The sequence below is a fragment of the Dasypus novemcinctus genome, chromosome 17, assembly GCF_030445035.2.
Source record: "Dasypus novemcinctus isolate mDasNov1 chromosome 17, mDasNov1.1.hap2, whole genome shotgun sequence".
NCBI lineage: Eukaryota > Metazoa > Chordata > Mammalia > Cingulata > Dasypodidae > Dasypus > Dasypus novemcinctus.
In genome coordinates, this window is record NC_080689.1 from 57,604,881 (window position 1) to 57,629,360 (window position 24,480).

General features: G+C 41.6%; 1 protein-coding gene across 1 annotated transcript in view; it reads right to left on the minus strand.

The window, feature by feature from the left end:
* The window catches only part of LOC131273981 (calcineurin subunit B type 1), a 159,654-nt gene extending 142,004 nt beyond the window's left edge, over positions 1–17,650 (minus strand). Inside the window, exons 1-2 of the mRNA XM_071208879.1 lie at positions 16,717–17,650; positions 14,718–14,868 (exon numbers count right to left, since the gene is read on the minus strand). Of these exons, the coding sequence (XP_071064980.1) occupies positions 14,718–14,868; positions 16,717–16,895 (330 nt within the window). The 5' untranslated portion in view covers positions 16,896–17,650. The remainder of the gene's footprint in view (positions 1–14,717; positions 14,869–16,716) is intronic.
* Between the last annotated feature and the right edge of the window lie 6,830 nt (positions 17,651–24,480).

The following is a 24,480-nucleotide window of genomic DNA, read 5'->3' on the forward strand; positions in this document are numbered from 1 at the left end:
ACCTCCTCACAGGGAATCGACATACAGACTGTATTGTAAACTGTAATTTTCTCCAGGCTGTACACTTCTTTCCTACAATAACATCACCAGATCCCATTTATGTGTTTCATGTGACCCGAGCAGAAACTGTTATGAAATGTCTTTGTTCTGAGACTCTATATATTGCCTCTCATATTCCTGCCTCTTTGCGGAGTGCTATCTTCATTCTAGGGACTGCTGCCACTTGAGAGAATCTCTCCTGTCCATAAATTCCAATGAACAAAGCTTATTTTTTTAAAAAGATTTTTATTTTATTGTTATTTATTTATCCCTTCCCTCCCTTGCTGCTTGCACTTGCTGTCTGCTCTCTGTGTCTATTCACTGCACGTTCTGCTGTGTCAGCTTGTCTTCTCTTCTTGTTTTCTCTTTAGGAGGCACCAGAAACCGATACCAGGATTTTCTGATGTGGGAGAGAGGCACTCAGTATCTTGAGCCACCTCAGCTCCTTGGTGTGTTGTGTTTTCTTATTGTCTTTTCTCTGTGTCTCTTTTTTGTTGCGTCATCTTGTTGTGCCAGCTCTCTGCACGTGTGGGCCAGCTTGCCTTCACCAGGAGGCCCTGGGAACTAAGGCTGGGACCTCCCATGTGGTAGATGGGAGCCCAATCTCTTGAGCCACAGTTGCTTCCACTTCCCTGAATAAAGTTTATGTCTAGCACTGTACCAGGTGCATTCCTTGGTGTTGCAGTTGCCCCAATCCATGCCCTTCAGGAGTTGGGTTGGAACAATGATAAATTTAACAAAATCTGTACAGGAAAAACTTTAATATATTGCACAGAGAAACTAAAGAAGGCCTAATAAATGGAGACATATATGTATGCGCTTGGGAGACTCAATACATTAAGGTGTCCAATTTCTCCAAATTGATGTATAGATTTAATAGAAACCCAGTTAAAGCCCTTCTTTTTTGGAGAATTTGACAAACTTATACTAAAAACTATATAAAAATGCAAAAGTCCTGGAATAGCTAAAACAGCTGGAAGACATAAATCTCCTGATTGAAAGACTAGCATATAGATCATGAATAGAAGTAATTTGGTTATTCCAGGATCTTTGCATTTCCGAATTAAAAAGACGGACACATATTGAGTATGTATATAAAACAACTGGAATTCTCATACATTTGCTGGTGGCTATGTGAAATGGTACAACCACTTTGAAAAACAGTCTGGACATTTTTATATAATTAAACATACTTACAGTATGACTCAGCAATTCTCCTCCCAGGTATTTACTCAAGAGAAATGAAAACATGTTCTTGCTAAGACTCATATTCAAATATTTACAGCAGTAATATCCCTAGCACAAAAGCTGGAACAATCCAGGTGTCCATTTATTGGTGAAAAGATAAATAAATTGTAGTATAGCCATACAATAGAATACTGCTCAGTAAAAAAAGGAATGAACTTCTGCTGCATGCAGTATCATGGATGGAGCTCAAGAATATTATGCTAAGTGAAAGAAGCTAGACATAAAAGTATGATTGTATTGACATGAAATTTCAGAACAAGTAAAAGTAATTTATAGACAGAAGTCTCAGGGTAGGCTAGAGATGAGGGATTGACTGCAAATGGGCATGAGGGAGTTTTTCAGGGTGATAGAAGTGCTCTGTATTTTTTCAGGGGTGGTGGCTATACAGTAGGATGAATTTAAAAAAACGTATACCTTTACAACTTAACATTGGTACATTTTATTGTATATGAATTATATTTCAAAGTTGATTTTAAAAACCTTCAATGAATTTCCAAAGATGTTAGAATAAATCCAAAATGCTTAATAAGGCAAGAACGTCCTATAATACCTAAGCCTGACTTTTCTCTCCAGCTTTCTGCTTTTTTTTTTTTTAGGAGGTAAAGGGATTGAACCGAGGACCTCGTACGTAGGAAGCAGGTGCTCAAACCACTGGCTACACCTGCACCCCTCTCCAGCTTTATCTTGAGCCACTTTTTGCTCTAGTCATGTTGGATTTCTCTCATCCATTAGTGTGTATTTTGCTCTTTCACACCTCTTGACTTTGCAATGTCTCTTTGTTAGAGTGCTCCCTCTTCCCCAACTCTTATTCATCCTTCAGTTCTTTCTCAGGTAAGTTATTCCTCAAATATTGAACTAGGATAAGATCCCTGGTTTATGCTCCAACAGCACCACTACTTTTTTTTTACCACACTTTGTAAAATAGTATTTATTTACTTTATTATAGATAATCATGCTTAACGTGTGTTTTCTCACTCAAGATTAGAAGTTCCACAAAGCCAGGAATATCAATTCTGTCCATTATTCTTTCCACCAGCATCTCATACATAGGAAACCCACAAATATTTGCTTGCAAGGAAAGAAAAAAATGACATGTAAAATAAAATCTGAAAATCCTAGTTAAAAATATGAGCCTATACAATTTAGCAATACGTTAAAAATTAATAAATGCATTTAAATGGGCTCATTTTAGGAAATAAAGGATAGTTTAGTATTTGGAAGTTGTTTTAGTTTCCTAGCTGCTAAAACAAATTACCATACAATGGGCTGGCTTAACAGGAATTTATTGACTCATGCTTTTAGAGGCTAGATGGCTTGTTTCCACCCAGGGTTGGTATCTTCTGCTTATTTTGTCTGGCAATCTTCAGGGTTCCTTGTTTTCTCTGTCACATGGCCATGCACATGGTGATGTGATCTTTTTTCTCTTCTGGATTCTGTTGACTTCTGGCTTCTGGTTTACTCAGTATGGCTTCTCCCCCTATCTGACTTTCACTTTGCTTATAAAAGACTCCCATAATCCAGATTAAAGCCCAACCTGTTTAATCTGGGTGACATCTTAACTGAAGTAATATCTTGTAGAGAATTTACTTACAATGGATCCACACCCACCAGAATGCAGATCAGGACCAAGAATATACCCAAATAGGTACACAATTCAATCCACCACAGTCCCCCAAAAGCCATGTACTTCTTATATGCAAAACACATTCATTCCATCACAACATCCCGAAGACTTAAGTCATTTCAGTGACAGTGCTCAGTACAAAGTCTCATCAAAATCACTTATGGGTGTGGTCCCTTCTAGGGCAAAATTCTTCATTTGATAGACCTGTGGAACCTAGAAAATGGGTTATCTGCACCCAATGTAAAATGGAAGGACAGGTATAGGATAAACATTCCCATTCCAGAAGGGAGAAATTAGAAGGAAAACACAGGTCATGGGTCCCAAACAAGTCTAAAACTCAGTTGGGCAAACTCCATTCCATTTCTTTTTTTTCTCTCTATTTTTTTTTTAAAATGTTACATTCAAAAAATATAACACGTCCCCATATACCCCCACCCCCCTCACCCCACTCCTCCCACATCAATATCCTCTTTCATCGTGGACTATCATTGCATTTGGAGAATACATTTTGGAACACTGCTGCACCACATGGATAGTGGTTTACATTGTAGTTTACACACGTCTCTGGTCCACTCAGTGGGACATGGCAGGACATACAGTGTCCAGCATCTGTCCCTGCAGTACTACCCAGGACAACTCTAAGTTCTGAAAATGCCCCCACATCACATCTCTTCCTCCCTCTCCCTACCATCAGCAGCTCCTGTGGCCACTTTCTCCACATCAATGCTACAATTTCTTCATTATTAATCACAATAGTTCCATAGTAGAATATCAATAAGTCCACTCTAATCCATACTCTATTCGTCCATCCTGTGGACCCTGGGATGGTGATGTCCACTCTACCTCTATATCGAGAAGGGACTTAGATTCCACATGGATGATGGAGGCAATTCTCCTGCTTACAGTTGTAGGCACTCTTGGCTCCCTAGTGTGGTGGTTGACCTTCTTCACCTCCCTGTTAGCTGGTTGGGGTAAGTACAATAAACCAGAGGATAGGAGTTGCAAGTCTGCTGAGGATCAGGGCCTGGCTGTCACATGGACTCCAGAGATTCAGGTCTCCTGAGTATACACCAACTCTAGCACCAACCACAGGTCCAGTAAAAATGACAGAAGAGGCATGTGTAGAAAGGTCACATCTGAGTCCAACTCCATCACACTCAGGAACACAAACTCCAAAGTAGGGCCAACTGACATGGCTCTGAACTCCAGAGCCATCTGCAATGACCATAGAACCTCTGGGTCTCTGTAGCCCTCAGGAGAACTACATTCCATTTCAAGATCTGAAAGTCATTTATGGATTGAGGCTTTGCCTTTTGGGCCCAACTGAGCAGTAGCCCCACTGCTTCCAAGCACTTGTGCACTGGCCATGCTTTCTCTGAGCACTGGGGTGAAAGCCCCGCCCTTTAGGGCACTGGGATGAGAGCTAGACTCTCTGTGAATGCCAGGGCACAGGCCCCACCAGCTCCAAGCACTGGGGTGGCAGCACTCTCCCTGAATAATGGGCCAAGGCCAGCCCCCTCCAAGTGCCAGAGCCGATGGCCTGCCTCCTCCAGTGCAGAGGTGGACCAGCCCTTTCTACACCCATGGGTGGGCCTGCTCTCTTAGACTGAGATCTTTTTGGTGCAGACCTTTACTTCCATGGTGCTGCCTCTGTAGTCATTCTTCCTTCAGTTCATCCCTTCTCTGTCCCTTTTAGTCCAGGCTGGCAGTGATTCTACTCACACAAAATTTGCAAAAACCTTGTTGGGTTTGCATGCAATTTAAGTAGATACAAGCCATTAGACAACAGAACTTTTCACAGATCCTTCATGGATATGCACTTCCAATCTTGATTTCCACTGAAATGGCTAACTGGACCCATGTTTAGCCACATGCTCTTTGCAAGGATTGTTCAGTTAAACCCACACGTGGATCCCAGAAGCTCAGAGAGATCCCTGATAGAGGTGATTCTGGCTTTAATCCCAGAGCTCATTGTCTAGATAGGATCAGAAATTTCTAAATAATCAACTTCTTGTTTCTTGCTTAAGAGTTCAGTTCCCAGCTTATCCTTTTCCTCTCACATTTTACTATGAGCTGCACCTTCCATATGTAACTTGGCCAATCTCCTCAGCTAAATATCCAAGTTCATGTCTTAGAAATTCCACTTTCAATCCAACATCAGAACACAATTTTGTCAAGTTCTTCGCCACTTTATAACAAGGATCACCTTTCTTTCAATATCTAATAACACACTCATATCTTTCTAAAGCCTTGTTGGAAGTAGCTTTAGCACCAATATTTCTAGCAACAGTCTCTTCAGAGCAATCTAGGATTTTTTCTATCCAGCACCTCATAGTTCTTTAAGCTGCTACCCATTACCCAATTCCAAAGTCATCTCTGCACTTTTAGGTATTTGTCATAGCAGTACCCCACTTTTTGGTACAAAAAAAACCCCAAAAAATACTAGAAGTTTCCTAACTTCTAAAACAGACACCATATAATGGTTTATCTTAATAACAAGAATTTATTGGCTCAGAGTTCCAGAGGCTAGAAAGCTTGCTTCTTCCCATGGTTGGTATCTTCTGGCTGGCAATCTTTGTGGTTCCTTGACTTTTCCATAACATGGCAATGCACATGACTATGTTTTCTTTCTCTTTTGGGTTCTACGGACCTCCAGCTTCTTGTCAATTTCATGGCTTCTCTCTCCATCTGATTTTCACTGTGCTTATAAATGATTCCCTTAATCAGATTAAATCTGAACCTGATTGAGTAGGGCTTCACCTTAATTGAAATAAAAGTAAAATCATTAAGAAGATATTATTTACAATGTGTCCCCATCCACCAAAATGTGGACTGAGACCAAGAACATGTCCAAAATGGGGTATGCAATTCAATCTGCAACAGAAATGTATTATATAATTTACCACATTAAAGTATAAAGGCGATAAAACATTATCTCCATAGATGGAAAAACGAATGAAATGAAATTCAACACACTAACCAATTGAAAAACTCAAGATAACTAACTGAAAAATTTTAATAAGCAAGTTCAGTAAGGTAGCTAGTTACAAAATACATGAAAACATGATAAAAATAGGATTTTTAAGACAATGCAATATTTTTATTTTTAATCAATTTTATAGAAACATATTCATAAGTCATATAATTCATCTAAAGCATATAATCAACAGCATTTTGAATGATCAGAGTTGTGCATTCATCACATCAATCAATATTAGAACATTTTCATTATTCCAAAAAAAGAGAAAAAACAACAAAAACACACCAAAACAAACACACAAAAACCTTACCCCTTAGTAGTTACCTCTCAATCTCTATCCTTTCTGTGCCATTCATAACTGCTAATCTACTTCCAACTCTGAAATTTGTGTTTACATTTTGCATAGATGCAGTCAAGCAATATGTAGCACTTTTTGTCTAGTTTCTTTCACTTAGCATGCTTCCTTTTTTTTTTTTTTTAACCATTGTTGGAAGATTATTAATACATTACCATACATTATGGTCCATAGTTGGTTTTGGTTGTTTGACCAAATACCATCCTGGTATTAACTTCTGGTAACATTAACATGCATTTGTTCTGTTTCAGAAAAAAACATCCTTATACATGCACTATTAACCATATTAATTTTTCACAAGGAGGTTCACTATGCTATGCAGTCTTAACTTTCCCTTCCAACCACTATCGTACTCATATGTTAGTGCTACTAATTACAAAGCCTGTGATGTGCTTTCACCATTTCTATTCTTTTCCGAACATTTACAAGCAACATTTTTACCAATTCTGCACAGATTATACCTCAGTTTCCCATTCTCTAACCATATTCTATTCTCAGGTGACTAACATTCTAGCTCTTACTTCCATGAGTTTGCCTATTATATTCAGTTTGTAATAGTGAAATCATACAATATTTGTCCTTTTGTGCCTGGCATGCTTCACTCAACATATCGTTCTCCAGGTTCATCCTGACTTATCTCTTCTTACAGCTGAATAATATTCTATTGCGTGTATATACCTCAGTTTGTTTATTCATCTTTTGGCAATTGTGATAATACTGCTATGAACATCATTGTGCAGAAGTCTGTTCATGTACCTGCTCTCAGATATTCTGGGTATATACCCAGTCTATATCCAACTCCCTTAGGAACTGCCAAACAGACTTCCACAGTGGCTGTACCATTTTACAGTTTCCCCAACAATGAATAAGTATTCTTATATCTACGCATCCTCTCCAACACTTGTAGTTTTCTGTTTTTTTAATAGTGGCCATTCTATTAGGAAATGATATCTCATTTTAGTTTTGAGTTGCATTTCCCTAATAGCCAGTATTGTTGAATATTTTTTCTTGTGTTTTTTTTTAACCATTTGTATTTCTTCTTTAGAAAAATGTTTATTCAGTTTTTTTTTTTTTTGCCCTTTTAAACCAGGACTTTTTATTGTTGAGTTGTAGGATCTCTTTATATATCATGGATATTAGACCCTTGTCAGTTGTGTGATTTCCAAATATTTTCCCCTACTGACTAGACTGCTGTCTTACCCACTTCACAAAGTCCTTTGCAGTTCAGAAGTGTTTAATTTTGAGGAGGTCCCATTTATCTATTTTTTCTTTTGTTGCTCATGCTTGGGTGTAAAGTTTAAAAGACCCCCTACCTACCACAAGATCTTGAAGATGTTTTCCTACATTATCTTCTAGGAATTTTATGGTCCTGGCTTTCATATTTAGGTCTTTGATCCATTTTGAGTTGATTCTTGAATAGGAGTGAGATAGAGGTCCTCTTTCATTCTTTTGGTTATGGATATCCAGTTCTCTTGATACCATTTTTTGAAGAGCCTGTTCTGTCCCAGAAAATCACCTTGGTAGGCTAGTCAAAAATCAATCATAGAAGTGTGGGTCTATTTCAGAACTCTCAATTTGACTCCATTGATCAGTTTGTCTATCTTTATGCCAATACCTTGTATTTGGAGCACTGTTGCTTTATAATACACTTCAAGGTCAGGAAGCATGAGTCCTTCAACTTTACTTTTCTTTTTTAGGATTTTTTTTTTTGCTATTTGGGACCCCTTTCTCTTCCCAATAAATTTGATAATTGACCTTTCTATTTCTGTAAATTACGCTTTTGGAATTTTGATAGGATTGCATTGAATCTATAAATCAGTTTGGGTAGAATTGACATCTTCACGAAGTTTAGTCTTCCAATCCATGAACACAGAACATCCTTCCATTTGTTTAGGTCTTTGATTTCTTTGAGCAGTGTTTTGTCGTTTGCTGAATATACATCCTCTATATTCCTGGTTAGATTAATTCCTAGATATTTTTTTGTTGTTGTTGCCATTGTAAATGGAATTTTTTTCTTGATTTCTTCTTCAGCTTGATCATTACTAGTGGATAGAAACACTACAAATTTTTGCATGTTGATTGTGTATCCTACCACTTTGCTGAACTCATTTATTGGCCCTAATACCTTTGCTGTAGATATTTCAGAGTTTTCTAAATATTGTATCATGTCATCTGTGAATAATAAAGAGTTTCACTTCCTCTTTTCCAATTTAGATGTCTTTTCTTTTTCTTGCCTAATTGATCTAGCTAGAAGTTCTAGTACAATGTTGAATAACAGTGGAGAGAGTGGGCATCCTTGTCTTGTCCCTGATCTTAAAGGGAAAGCTTTCAACTACTCCCCATTGAATATGATGTTGGCAGTGGGATTTTCACATATGCCTTTTATCATGTTGAAGATCTTTCCTTCTATTCCTGTCTTTCAAACTATTTTTATCAAGAAAGGATGCTGGATTGTCAGATGCCTTTTCCGCATCAATCAAGATGATCATGTGCTTTTTTTCCTTTAATTTGTTAATAAGATGTATTAAATTAATTGATTTTTTTATGTTGAACCACCCTTGCATATTAGGAATAAAACCCACTTGATTGTGGTGTATAATTCTTTCATTATGCTGTTGGATTTGATTTTTAAGAATTTTGTTGAGAATTTTTGCATCTTTGTTCATTAGTAAGATTGGTCTGTATTTTTCTTTTCTTTTAGTATCTTTATCTGGCTTTGGTATTAGAGTGGTGTTGGCTTCATAAAATGTCTTGAGTAATTCCCACCCTTCCCCTTTTTAATTTTTTGTAATAGTTTAAACAGGATTGGTATCAATTCTTTTCAAAATGTTTGGTAGAATTCACCTGTGAAGTCATCTGGTCCTAGACTTTTCTTTGTTGGGAGACTTTTGATGACTGATTCAATCTCTTTACTTGTGATTGATTTGTTAAGTTCCTATATTCCTTGTAGAGTCAATGTATGATTTTGTGCATTTCTAGGAATTTGTCCATTTCATTTAAGTAGTCTAATTTGTTGGCATACAGTTTCTCATAATATCCTCTTTTTTTTTTGTATGTAGGTACTGGGGATTGAATCTGGGACCTTGTATGTTGGAGGCAGGCAGTCAAATATGGAACTTCAGCTGCTCCGCTCATAATATCCTCCTATGATCCTTCTTATTTCTTTGAGGTAAGTCATAATGTCCCCTTTTAAATTCTGAAATTACTTATTTGCATCTTCTCTCATTTTTCTTTGTTAGTCTCACTGAGGGTTTGTAGACTTTATTGATTTTTTCAAATAACAAAATTTTGGTATTGTTGATTTTCTCTTTTTTTTTTTTGTTCTCAATTTCATTTATTTCTGTCTAATTTTTGTTATTTTTTTCTTTCTGTTTGCTTTGGGATTGGTTTGCTGTTATTTTACTAGCTCCTCCAGGTGTTCACTTAGGTTTATTATTTTAGTTCTTAGTTTTTTTTTAAGATTTTTATTTTTTATTTATTTCTCTCCCCCCACCCTGTTGTCTGCTCTCTATGTCCATTCACTGTGAGTTCTTCAGTGTCTGCTTGCATTCTTGTCAGCAGCACTGGGAAACTTTGTCTCTTTTTGTTGCGTCATGTTGCTGCATCAACGCCACACCTGGGCAGGCTGTGCTTTCTTCACACAGGGCAGTTCTCCTTATGGGATGCACTCCTTGCACGTGGGGTTCCCCTATGCGGGGGACACCCCTGTGTGGCAGGGCACTCCTTGCATGCATCAGCACTGTGCGTGGGCCAGCTCACCACATGGGTAAGGAGGCCCTGGGTTTGAACCTTGGACCTCTCATGTGGTAGGCGGACACTCTATCTGCTGAGCCAAATCTACTTCCCTTTACTTCTTTTTACTATAGGCATTTGGGGCTATAAATTTCCCTCTCACCACTGCCTTCACTGTACCCCATAAGTTTTGGTAAGTTGTATTCTTGTTTTCATTTGTTTTGTGGTATCTAGTAATTTCTCTTGGAAGTTCTTTTTTGACCTATTGATTGTTTAGGAGTGTGTTACTAAGCCTCTTTATATTTGCGAATTTCCCCCTTTCCTGCCTATTATTATTGATTTCCACCTCATTCCATTATGGTCAGAGAAGGTGCTTTGTACATTTTCAGTCTTTTAAATTTTACTGAGAACTGTTTTATGTATGAACATGTGGTCTATCTTGAAGAAAGATCCAAGAGCACTTGAGAATAATGTATAACCTGCTGTTTGGGGTGCAATATTCTGTTCATGTCTGTCAAGTCCAGCTTGTTTATCATATTTTTCAAGTTCTCTGTTTTCTTATTATTTTCTGTCTAGTTGTTCTATCCATTTTGAGAGTGGTGTATTGAAAATCTAACTATTATTGTAGAGACATCTATTTTTCCTTTCAAACTTGGCAGAATCTGCCTCATATATTTTGGGGTACCTTGGTTAGGTGCATAGATATTTATGACTGTTACTCCTTTCTGATAGATTATCTCTTTTATTAATACATAGTGGTATTTTGTATCTCTTATCACTTTTTTGCATTTAAAGTCTGTTTTATCTGACACCAGTATAGCTACCCCTGCTCTCTTTAGGTTACTGTTTGCATGAAATAGCTTTTTCCAACTTTTTGCTTTCAGTCTATGCATCCAGGGGTCTAAGGTGAGTCTCTTGTAAGCAGCATATGGATGGTTCACGCTTTCTTATCCATTCTGTTTATGTCTTTTGATTGGGGAGTTTAATCCATTACTATTCAGTGTCATTACTACAAAGGTATTACTTCTCAACCATTTTTATCTTTTGGCTTTCATATGTCATATCTTATTTTTGTCTGTCCTTTTACCCCATTGGTTACCCTTTCTGATAGTCTTCACTTCTACACTTTCTTTCAAGCTTCTCTCTCCTGTCTTCTCTTTCCTGGCTGCAGAGTTCCCTTTAGTGTTTCCTGCAAAGCCAGATTCTTGTTTACGAAGTCTCTTGGTTTCTGTTTACCTGTGAATATTTTAAACTCACCATCATATTTGAAGGAGAGTTTTGCAAGATAAAGAATTCTTGGCTAGCAGTTTTTCTATTCTAGTCCCTGTCTTAGTTTGTCACAGGGCTGCCAAAGCAAAGCACCAGAAATGGGTTGGTTTTTATAATGGGAAGTGATATTAGGGTAAAAGCTTATAGTAACAAGGCTGTGACATGTCCGAATCAAGGCACCTTCAGAGATGCATTCTCACCAAAGTCAGCTACTGTTGATTCTGGTATACTGACATGGGTGATCAGGACTTGTCTCCTGAGCTTTTAACTGCTCCATGGGCCCAGCCCCTTGGGAGCCTCATTCTGTACCTCTGTGCTCTTCTGGTTCCAAACTCTGGCACTTCCTTCAGCCTTCAGAGCATCTCTGTTTTCTCGAAGTCCTCTCTCACATGGCAGGGTCAATATGGTGATTTTAAAAAAGATTTATTTTTAAAATTTATTTCTCTCCCCTCCCCCCCATTGTCTGCTCTCTGTGTCCACTCACTGTGTGTTCTTCTGTGTCCACTTGCACCCTCAGTGGCATTGGGAAACTGCATCTCTTTTTTGTTGTGTCATCTTGCTGCGTCAACTCTCCATGTTTGTGGCACCACTCCTGGGTGGGCTGTGCTTTTTTTCACATGGGGCAGCTCTCCTTGGCAGGGCACACTCCTTATGCATGTTCCCCTGTGTGGCACAGCACTCCTTGTGTGTGGCAGTTCTGTGTGTGGGCCAGCTCACCACATGGGTCAGGAGGCCTTGGGTTTTGAACCCTAGACCCTCCCATATTAGGCGGATGCTTTATCAGTTGAGTCATGTCTGCTTTCCTCTCTTCTACTTCTGAAACTCCCATAACATGTACGTTGGTGTGATTCATGCCATCATCCAATTCCCTGAGCCCCTGCTCAATATTTTAAAATTCTTTTCTTTCTCTGTTCTTCTTTTTTCAATTTCAGCTGTTCTGTCCTCTACTTTAATGATTCTTTCTTCTATGATTTCAAATCTGCTGCTGTATTCCTCTGTTGTACTTTTTAAAAAGGTTTATTTTATTTATTATTTATTCCTCCCCACCCCCTTATTGTTTGCATTTGCTGTGTCTGTTTGTTGTGTGCTGGTCTTCATTTTAGGAGGCCCTGGGAAGTAAACTCAGGACCTCCCATGTGGGAGGGAGGCACCTAATCACTTGAGCCACCTCTGCTCCCTGCTTTGTTGGGTTTCTCATTATGTTTTCCTCCACGTTTGTCTTGTTGCATCATGTTGCATCAGCTTGCTATGCCTTCCTGTTTCATCAGCTTGCTGTCTTGCTCAACTTCTTTAGGAGGCACAGGGAACCAAACCTGAGACTTCCCATGTGGTAGGCAGGAGCCCAATCTTTTGAGCCACATCTGCTTCCCTGTTGTATTTTTAATCTCACTTATTGTGTCTTTCATTCCCATATGTTCTGTTATTTTTCTAATCAAGTTTTCAGATTTTTTTTGTGCCTGTCCAGTGTCTTCTTTTTTTTTTTTAAAGATTTATTTATTTTTTCTCCCCTTCCCCCTGCCCCCACCATGGTTGTCTGTTCTCTTTGTCTATTTGCTGCATCTTCTTTGTCCGCTTCTGTTGTTGTCAGTGGCAAGGGAATCTGTTTCTTTTTGTTGTGTCATCTTGTTGTGTCAGCTCTCCGTGTGTGCGGCACCATTCCTGGGCAGGCTGCACTTTCTTTCGCGCTGGGTGGCTCTCTTTACTGGGCACACTCCTTGCGAGTGGGGCTCCCCTACGTGGGGACACCCCTGCATGGCACGGCACTCCTTGTGTGCATCAGCACTACGCGTGGGCCAGCTCCACACAGGCCAGTGTCTTCTTAATGGCTTTTATTTTCTTAACCATGTTTTCCTTCACCTCCACGATTTGATTTAGGAGATTTTTATGAACATTGATTAGTTGTTTCATGTCCTATGTCTTGTCTGGAGCTTTGATTTATTCCTTTGCCTGAGTCATATCTTCCTTGTTCTTAGTATGGCTTGTAATTTTTAGCTGATGCCTAGGCATCTGATTATGATTGTGAGTTTACTCTGATATTCCATTTCTCTCTTGACTAGAGATTTACTGTTCAGTAGCTCTGTGCTTTGCTTCTTGGTTCAACTTGCTCTGGATCTTTAGGATTGCCTGTTCAGCTGCTCAAACCAGGGCTAAGGACCCAGCAAAGGGGTGCAGGTCAGTTTCCAAGGGCCTTGGAGAGGGGTGCAGTAAAGGCACCAGATTGCCTCTTTTATTGATTTATCAATATTGTTTTTCCCTTCTTTGCAGGCACTTTCCTGGTCGGCCAGCAGATGGCACTCTTCAGGCGACCTCTCAGTTGAGGCTCCAGACACTAGGGGGAATGCATTCACTGTAAACCCACCCTGGCAGGCGATGCAGAAGCAATGTACCTGAAGCCAAGCAAAGCCTCACAAACAAACTTTCTCAGAAGTGGCCTTCCTCCTTTGGCTGGCTGCACCCTCCTTCCCACTGAATCATCAGCAACCAGCCCAGGCCAGCAGGGAGGGTGTTTGAGAAGAGGACCCTGCAACCCCTTCAGTTCATAGCCACGGGCCAGATGCCAGAGTACCCACTGCTGAGGGTGGGGGGATGGGTACCAGCAGCTACTGCTGCAGCTTTTCTCATTGATTTTTTCCAGCCAGTTGAGACTCCTTGTCTTGCCCCCCTCTCTTCTGGGTGGTGTCTAGACTTCCCCTGGTGTCCTAAGCCCTAGAACAGTTTTCCTGACAGTTTGTGCCTGTCTTCTAGCCATTTTTCTGGGAGAGAAATGAGCCCTCTGCCTTTCTAATCCTCCAGCTTCCTGGAAGTCCAATAATGTAGTATTAGTATAAGTACAGACAGATCACTGGAGGTAGATTAGAAAGTGTAAAAAAATACTTAAAATTTTGCCATTTGAGAAATTACTATCAAACGCTCAGACCACTGGCGAAGCATGAATTATTTAATTAATTGTATTGGAACATTACAGAATCTAGTAGAAATAAATTCCAATATGAAATCTTGAATTGAGAGGAATTTTAGATGAATTAGAGATATAAATATTAACAAATGAGACCATGAGAATTCAGAGAAAAGTCAGAAATGCAGTTGTGTATATATGTATATGTAATTAATCTTCCAGTTAAGGAAGACTTTCCAAGATGGATGCTAATTGCATAAACCATAAAGGAAAAGTCTGATATGTTGGGCTACATAAAATAATTTAAAACATACTATAAATTAAGTGAAGAGACAAATGATAAATGATGAATACACTTTCAACATGAGCTAATTTTAACTTCTGAAGATTTCTTAAAATCATTAATCAGATCATTTCCTCTCTAGTAGATCCATAAAGGAAATTCACAATCCATTTTCCACAATACTTGTCTCCTAATATACTTTTTTCTAAAAGGGAGATGCTGATAGTTTTCTTTCCCATGGTTTCCACTCTGCCCTGGCACCACACAGCCATATCCCCAAGTGGGCCTTACCGGCATGGTGATCTGAATGGGTTGCCGTTCTCCGCTCTTAGTTGGGGCCACACCTTCTGTGTCATATGTGCCCGTATAAACAATTCTGTCCCCATCAGGCTCTTTAGACTTCAACTCCAATGGGACGAGTACACCACCAATGGAAATGTTCCTGCAATGGACCACATATGGTAGGACTTAGCTTAGCCACCCTGTCCTGGTTTGCACCAAAACAGGCAGGAATCCTACAGGGTTGGACTAAGGGAGACATTGTGGTATGGTAGAAAGAACCCTGAAAGGTCAGGAGGCTGGAGTGTTCTAGCCAACAAGCTATGTGAACTTACCGACTACCTAATCTCTCTGGACAGCTCTCAGTATTCTCATTCAAAATATCTATACAAGGCTGAGTTGGACTATATCGGTGGGACTCCTCATAAGTGTTAAAATGACCCACGGAGTCCTTAAAAACCAGCCCATGTCCAGGTCCATCCCCAAACCAGAGATTGATCTGTGGAATGATTTGGGCATTGTTTTATTTATTTTAAGGTTCTCCAGATGATTTTAATGTGCAGGGAAGGTTCAGAACCACTGGCCTAGATGTTCTCTAAAGATCTTTCTCTTCCAACTATCAGAGGTCTCTTCCTCAAGTCTACCACACAACTAGAAATTCTTGCTGGCATCATTCTTTTGTATTAGGAAAGGGTTTTCAAAGTGTAGTCTTTGGACCAGCTGTATCAGCATCCACTGGGAATCTATTAGAAATGCAAATTTTTAGGCCCCACCCTGGATGTACTAAACTGGAAAATCAGGGAGTTGGACCCAGCAACATGGGTTTAAACAAGTCCATCAGGCAATTCTGATGCATGCTCATGTTTGAGAACCAATGAGTTAGGGCTTTGAAAAATTTTGATAATATTAAAGTGTAACTAGAAAAAAACAGTTTTGTCTTTTGGTTCAATGTTTTTTCCAAGGCTAATATAAAATTTTTGAATTACCAAATACAGGTGGATACTGACGCTATGAGGTATCTGATGTATACAAATCCACCACGCCCCCCCCCCCATAAAGTCCGGTATAAGGTAGATACAATAAATGTTGGCTGATTTCCTCCTTCCAGACTAACACTTCACATTGTGCTTAGAGGAAAGCTGAGAGGTAAAGGAGCGCACCCATGGGTTCTTCCTTCACTAGTGTGTGGCAGGCTGCACCCTCCTAAACTGACTTTTCCTCTGGTCACAGGTTTATCAGGCCCATCAGGGAGGAGAACATCCCTGCTGGGACTGAACCAAAAAAAGCCTTGGTGGAGGATGTTGCTAACCCAGTGCACCATCGTCAGGCTGAACAGACAACTCAGAAGAAGAGAACCGCGAAGCACGGAGACCCGTGGAACTGGGCCTGAGCGAAGGACGCTTCCCTCTGGCTTTCCCTCCCCCTCCCCAACCCTGGAGTCCCCAGAATCATAGCAGGAGATGGTAGCCCCAACAAGCCCCCATGGCCCGCCTCTACACCTGGTATTCCTTTGCCTTTCTCGCCCTTTCAGCCTCGCCTACAGAACAGGAGCGTCCCGCCAGCACCTGCCAGAGGAAGGCTGATTGCAGTAGATGAACCCCGCGGCGAGCTTCTCTTACTTGCCTCACCGGGGTGGCTCAGGGATTCGCGCCCACCGCGATCATAGCCTTTCCAGGAAGGGTTAGGCAGACAATGAGAAATTTACCAAAAATTCAAAGAAAACCTGACCTCCCGCTCGCTATTTTAAAGGGATCCTCTGAGGTCACCACACTGGATGGATGGGAGGAAGGAAGAATTACGGGAAGACCACAGGAAAGCGAAGGAGGGAATCAAGGGGAACAAGAGAGCCGACTCCTTCCCTCGGCCCTCTGGTCGCCGCGCGTGGCGGAAGGGGGCCCGGGGGAGGCTTGGGTTGCCCCGGGGGCCTCCAGCCTCCGTCTGCACCCCAGGAGGGGCCCTGCCGCCGCGGCGCGCGCCCAGCCTGCGCTCCCCTTCCGCGGCCCGTACTCACTCGACCTGCAGCGTGGTGGGCTTGATTTTCACCTCCACCTTGTAGGAGGAGCCGGTGAGCAGCTTGATGGTGCGGTTCTGGCCGAAGCGTTGCCCGTCCACCTTGTAGAAGACCGGGCCGTCGTTGGGCTGGATGCGCAGCGCGATGGAGAGGCGCACGAGGCCCGGCAGGTCCCCCATGGCTGGGCGAGGGGCTGGCCTGGGGGCTCCGAGGAGCGGCGGGAAGCGCTGGCTGCCACCGAGCGGCTGGAGCGCGGCGGGGGCGAGGAAGCGCGGGGAGGAGAGGGAGGTGGTGGCGGGCAGGCTGCCGCTAGGAGCCGGCGCCTTCGCCGCCGTCCGCCTGGGCTCTGGAGGAGCAATTCGTGAGGCTGCGGCCCCCCGCCCCACTCTGGGAGGAAGCGGGATCAGGAGACGGCAACCAAGTCCGGGGCTGCCCCATCCCCCGCTCCCCGCGCTGCGCCCTGCGCCCTGCGGGCACGGCTGGATGATCTCCCGCTCGCAGGCCGGGGCGGAGGAGCGGCCGTTGGGGCGGAGAGAGTTAAGCCTGTTTATGCACCACAATCCCCTTCAGCTCGGGAAGAGGATGTTTAGGCTCCTCCTAAAACGGCGCGGGGCGGGCGGAGGAGAGGGCTCGGGAGGGAGGGGCAGCGGGGTTAAGCGACTAGCACTGTGGAGCGAGACCTCCGGAATCTGGAGGTCACCTCGGTTACATAAAGGATGTGGACACCATTCCTCGAGAATCGGACCACAGTCCGACAAGAGGAGGAGATCGAGTGGGGAAAGGGAGACAGGAAGCAGGGCAGGAAACCGCTAGCCAGGTCAGGAAATACGAATCTTTCCAAAGCTTAGAGGAGAGGAAATACGAATCTTTCCAAAGCGCAATTCCATCTCATGTACACCGCAAACCACTCTGGGTGAGGAACGGGAGCAAGAGTACAATATATATTCAAACAGCTACACCTCCTTGTGGGTGTGTTTCCATTATGCATATCCTTGTCTCAAGAATGACACAGTCATGATTCACGTATCGTCTGTTCACACAGCTCCTTCACGATCTCGGAGGAGCTGTGTAAATTAACCCTAAGGCCCAGTTAATGACAAGCAGAGCGATGTTTACAAGGATTTGGGGGAGGCCATCCCGTGTGACACGCAATTTACACTTTGATAATAAGCATGGTTAGAGAATTTCCTGGCAGGGGCCGGTTGACAACCCGTGATTTTGCAAGCAAGGGGAGACCGAAGATAGTAGGGCTTTTGTAGGCAGTGACTGCAGGTAGGCGAGACGGAGCACCTGCTTCAGCACCAGCAAGGTGGACAGTACCAGGGCCGGTGAGTGCACCTGAGGATTAGAGAATCCTACAGAGCGAAAGGGTCGGGATGAGTCTGGTAGTTTTTTTTTTCACACAGGTTAGTTATTACTTTTCTTTAGAAATAAGTCACTTTTCTATTTTTCAAAACAAAAAACCCTCATTAACTCTCATTTCAGGGTCATTTGCAGCATTCTCTACACTGCTCTTTGAACACTGCTAAATTTTGTAGGATTGCAGGAATTTTGTACCATCATTCTCTTCGTTGACATTGGATAGATTTGCTGATCATCTCTTCTGACATTAATCATATCCTTTTAAAAATTGATATATATTTCTTAAAACTGATATACATTTATATATGCTGTATTTTGGTTCCCCAAGAAGACTCTGGGGCAGGAGCTTTGCTTCTTCAGATTCACACTAACGTCTATGATACTGTCTTCTGCAAAGGAACCCCTAGATGTTTGCTAATTCAACCAAGTCTCTTAGGTTTCACTAGAAAGAAGGGAGTAAAACAGAAGGATATGGTTGGAAAATGTTCCTACCAACGGAGGAAGTCTATGCAGTAGTTAAATCCAGAAGCATGGTGATCGGACTGGTTGAACCCTGCTTACCGATCTGGCAGTTGTGTGACTTCTCTGATGGACTCCGTCGTGAAGATCCAGTGGGATAATGCATGTTCCAGGGCTTGATCTGATGTTATCCATTTTTATTAAGTGTAATGCAAATAGTCAATAAACCTATGAAAGGATACTCAACCATTTCTAGTAGGAGAGTCAGGGGGGATGCTAATTAAATAAATAATAGCAAACTATTTTTGGCCTATAGGTTGTCAAAATTTTAAGATTTCAAATTCAGTTTTGGAAAAGATGTGGGGAAAGAGGACAATATTATAAGCGGCTGGGAAGAATATAGTTGTTACTGCCTTTTATTAGAAGTAAAATGTTGAGGCGGCGGACTTGGCCCAGTGGTTAGGGTGTCCGTCCACCACATGGGAGGTCGCGGGGTCAAACCCCAGGGCTCCTTGACCGGTGTGCAGCTGGCCCACGCACAGTGCTGATGCGCACAAGGAGTGCCTTGCCACGAAGGGGTGTCCCCTGCGTAGGGGAGCCCCACGTGCAAGGAGTGCACCGCATAAGGAGAGCCGCCCAGCGTGAAAGAAAGTGCAGCCTGCCCAGGAACGGCGCTGCCCACACGGAGAGCTGACACAACAAGATGACGCAGCAAAAAGAAACACAGATTCCCATGCTGCCGACAACAACAGAAGCAGACAAAGAAGACACAGCAAATAGACACAGAGAACAGACAATGGGGGGGTTGGGGTAAGGGGAAAGAAAGAAAGAAGGAAAGAAAGAAAGAAAGAAAGAAAGAAAGAAAGAAAGAAAGAAAGAAAGAAAGAAAGAAAGAAAGAAAGAAAGAAAGAAAGAAAGAAAGAAAGAAAGAAAGAAAGAAAGAAAGAAAGAAAGAAAGAAAGAAAGAAAGAAAGAAAGAAAGAAAGAAAGAAAGAAAGAAAGAAAGAAAGAAAGAAAGAAAGAAAGAAAGAAAGAGAGAAAGGTGTTAATGTGGGGAAGTGGGTGAGGTGGAGAGAGTGAGGTATATGGGAATTCCCCTATATTTTCTATGTATCATTTATGTAATCTAAAGCTTCTTTAAAAATAAAATAAGAGAACTAAGCTAAAAAACTAAAAAAATTTAAAAGGTTAAAAAAAAATTTTATTAAGCCAGTACATTTCTGATACTTTGTATCGGCAGCCCTGTGACAAACTAAAACAACCCTCTTTCTCTTTTTTAAAATGCTAGAAGAAAAAACATATACCAAAAATAAAACACATACATTTCTGTTTTTTTTTTCATTTCCAGTTTTTCAAAATACCACCATGCTATAGATATTATTTGCAATTAGATTTTTTTTTTACATCATTAACGATCAATCATATGGCTCTAGCTAACTACTTTTCTGGATATGGAAGGATTCACATATGGACATGTTTAAAGCAAAGACAGTAATTCAACTCAACAAATACTTATGAAGCACCTATTTGAAGTTTTGTGAATCATGCTCTTTGAATCAATCCATTCTTGGGGGTGTGAGATCCTTTGCATTAGATTCAGTTAAGGGATCTTGATTAAATCATTTTAAGGCCTTTGGTTGGACTATGTGAGTGAGGCAAGACCCAGGTTTGATCTCCGCTCTCTTGCTGGGATCTTACATAAACTGAGAGCTGGAAGCAGAAACAGAAAGACAGCTGCCATTTTGACACCACCATGTGAAAGAAAGGACTCCAGAGATGGGCCACCACCTTGCCTTGTCATATGGCAGGAGTCCAGAATCTGCCAGCAGCCAACCTTTGGTGTGAAAGCATCTCTGATGATGCCTTGATTTGAACATATTTATAGCTTCGGAACTATAATATAAATTTTTACCCTAAATCCCTTTATAAAAGCCAACCCATTTCTGGTGTTTCACATCAGTAGGCTTGGCAAACTAAAGCACCCTTCTACATGTCAGGCACTATTTTTTTGTGTGTGCTGAGGATATAACAGTCAATAAAACGAAAAAAAGGCCGTCCTTGAGTTCCATAGTTTGCTTGTCACACCATTTTTATCATTAACAGTTTTAGCATATGTATTTTCTAATGCAACATATAACTTATTATTGTAAGAACTGCATGATATACATGAATCTATTCAACCATCATCTTGTTGTTTGACATTCAGTGTTTTGTTTTGATTTTTATAAACAGTGATGAAAGAAATATCCACATTTCATATATCCTATGTAATGATACCTTTATTTCTTTTGAAGGATAGGTTTTAAAAGGAAGCAGAGTTGGCCCAACGAATAGGCCATCAGCTTACCACATGGGAGGGCTGTGATTCAAATTCTGGGCCTCCTTGACCCGTGTGGAGCTGGCCCGTGAGCAGTGCTGATGTGCGCAAGGAGTACTGTGCCACGCAGGGGTGTCCCCCGCATAGGGGAGACCCACGTGCAAGAAGTGCGCCCCGCAAGGAGAGCCACCCAGCGCAAAAGAAAGTATAGCCTTCCCAAGAATGGTGCTACATACTCGGAGAGCTCACACAAGATGATGCAACAAAAAGAAATACAGATTAACACACAGTGAATGGACACACACAGCAGACAACTGGAGGGGTGGGGGAAGGGGAGAGAAATAAATGAAAAATAAATCTTTAAAAAAAAAGGAAGGACTGCTGCTGGCTCAAGATATATATGTGTGTGTATATTTACATATTTATACAGTTTAATTTTTAGTAAATTCAACATTTTAAAAAAGATCTATTTATTTATTTATTTATTTATTTCTCTCCTCTTCCCCCCACCCCCAATCCAGTTGTCTGTTCTCTGTGTCTATTTGCTGCATCTTCTTCTTTGTCCACTTCTGTTGTTGTCAGTGGCACAGGAATCTGTTTCTTTTTGCTGCATCATCTTGTTGTGTCAGCTCTCCGTGTGTGCGGCACCATTCCTGGGCAGGCCGCACTTTCTTTCGCATTGGGCGGCTCTCCTTACGCAGTGCACTCCTTGCACATGGGACTCCCCTACGTGGCACAGCACTCCTTGTGTGCATCAGCACTGTGTATGGGCCAGCTCCACACTGGTCAAGGAGGCCCGGGGTTTGAACTGCGGACCTCCCATGTGGTAGACGGATGCCCTAACCACTGGGCCAAGTCCGCCACCGTCCCAACACCATCTTTCATTAGTGTGGTACATTTGTTACAATTGATGAACACATACTGAAGCATTTCTACTTACCATGGCCAATAGTTTACATTATAGTTTACACCTTGCCCCCCCACAATTTTTTTGTGATTTTTAAAATTGTCCTTTAAAAAAAAAATACATCACAAAAAATTTACATTAAAAAAATAAGGGAAGCAGCTATGGCTCAACTAGTTGGGCTCCCATCTACTATATGGGAGGTCCTGGGTTCGCATCCTGGGACCTCTTTGTGAAGGCAAGCTGGCCTGTGCACCACAGAGAGCTGATGGCCCATGCTCCATGGAGAGCTGGCGCAGCAAGATGATGCAGCAGGGAAGTGGACTTGGCCCAGTGGTTAGGTAATCCACCTACCACATGGGAGGTTTGCGGTTCAAACCCTGGGCCTCCTTGACCCGTGTGGAGCTGGCCCATGAGCAGTGCTGATGCGCGCAAGGAGTGTCCTGCCATGCAGGGGTGTCCCCTGTGTAAGGGAGCCCCACGTGCAAGGAGTGAGCCCCGTAAGGAGAGTTGCCCAGCATGAAAGAAAGTGCAGCCTGCCCAGGAATGGCGCCACATGCACGGAGAGCTGACACAACAAGATGACGCAACAAAAAGAAACACAGATTCCCAGTGCCGCTGATAAGGATAGAAGTGGCACAGAAGAACACACAGCAAATGGACACAGAGAGCAGACAACTGGGGGGTGGGGGGAGGGAGAAAGGGAGAGAAATAAATAAATAAAAAAAAGGTGATGCAGCAAGGGGAGACAAGCAGATATAGAAAAAATGTGCAGTGAGTGGACACAGAGAAGAGTCAGCAAAGAATGGAACAAGCCACAAGGTGGGGAATAAATAAATCTTTAAATAAATAAATAAATAAATATATAAAAGAGGTTCCCATATACCCCACACCCCACCACCCCCACTCCTCCCACATCAACAACCTCTTTCATCATTTTGGCACATTTATTGCATTTGGTGAAACTGAAAGCTTACAGTTCTGAGGTCATGAAATGTCCAACTCAAGGCACCATCAGAGGTGCTTTCTCAGCAAAGTCAACTGCCACATGATAAAGCAAGATGGCCTCTGATCTCTCCCCAGATATCTGCCTTTCTCTCCAGGATCTACCATCTCCTGGGACTCAGCTTTGGGCAACCAGGCATAGGGCTTGTCTTTTTCTGGGCCTCCTCTCTCAATCTATAGGAGCTTCTCTGCTTTTCTTCAACTGTCAATGATCAAGCCGTCTCTCACATGGTGGGATCAAAAATGGCAGAGTGCCCTGTCCTGTGTGTGTCTGTCTCTTTCTGTGTATCTGTTTATATCAGACTCAGCAAGAGGGTAGAGACTCAACCTGAGTCATGCCTCTCTTATGTAGTCTGATCTAAAGAGTCTCAGGGAATGGATTTAGCTCAAGTGGTCATATGCCTGCTTCCCACATATGAGGACCTGAGTTTCATCCCCAGTACCTCCTAAAAAGAACAAAATGAATGAAAAAATCAACTCTCGTTGGGGAGCAGATGTAGCTCACTGGTTGAGCACCTGCATCCCACGTACAAGGTCCTGGGTTCAATCCTTGGTATCTCCTAAAAAGATAAAATAAATAAAGGAATCTCACATGCACAGGAATAGATTAGTTCAAAAACATAAAATTTTGGGGAGTCATAAAAGAATTTCAAACTGCCACAAGGTACACAATAAAAATGTTTGTTACTCTGGTGGAAGTGAGAGGATGGGGAGAGTGGAAAGGAGATGAATGTCCTTTTGGAATTACCCTAAAGGCTTTTTGAAAATTTCTCTTTTTTTCTTGACTTATGCAATCCCACAATTTCAAGCAAGCCAACTTCTACTTGAGTATTGCAAAAAGAATTTGATGTGGAGTGTGAGGACTTTGTTTTCAATCCTGAGTCAGCCACTTACTGGCTTCTTCATACAAAACACTTAATATCTTTGTGCTTTGATTTTTCATTATTTGTAAAATGGAGTTTAAAACACCTCCTTCCTTACAGCATTGTTTATGAAACTATTTGAAAAAAATTATTTTTCAAATAGGTTCAAATAAGAGTTTTGAATAATGGATAGCAGGCATTAGGAATACAATTTTCAGAACCATTAAATCAACATCTTAAAATGGAATTAATAAATGTTAAAGCAACTGGAAAATCTCTCATCATTGATACCTATATGCAAAGAATGTGATTTAAGGACTCTGATGGAATCCGCTTCCTAGATATGCTCCCCACAACCTGGGTAAACATCAGCAAGCTACTGTATTTTTAAATGTCCAGTGCTTTCGAGCTTATTGTAGATTTGGTTATTGCTTCAGATTGACGACCTTAAACATTATCTATCACTAGGGCAACCATTATTATAATACTCTTGGAAATTGAGAAATTCAATCCAGGTGAATGGTGGCTTTGACAGAGGAACCACTGTAACAACTGTTCCACATTCACTGTCCTGGTCTTTGTGTTGATACCATTTTACAGACTTCAAAAAGCAATTAGCATTATGGCATGGGACAGTGACCCATCTATTTATCTACCTGTCTATCTAATCTAATCCCTTTGTTTTTCATTTATGTCTATATACAGGTACACTTTAATATTTGCATGAGTTGTTTCTTATTTTTATTTTTAAATCAGTGACAACAATTTATGATGTGCCAGACTCCTTCGTTTCTCTTTTGTGTCATGATGTCTTAGCGTAAGAGATCTCAACCATTACACTTTATTTTATTTAT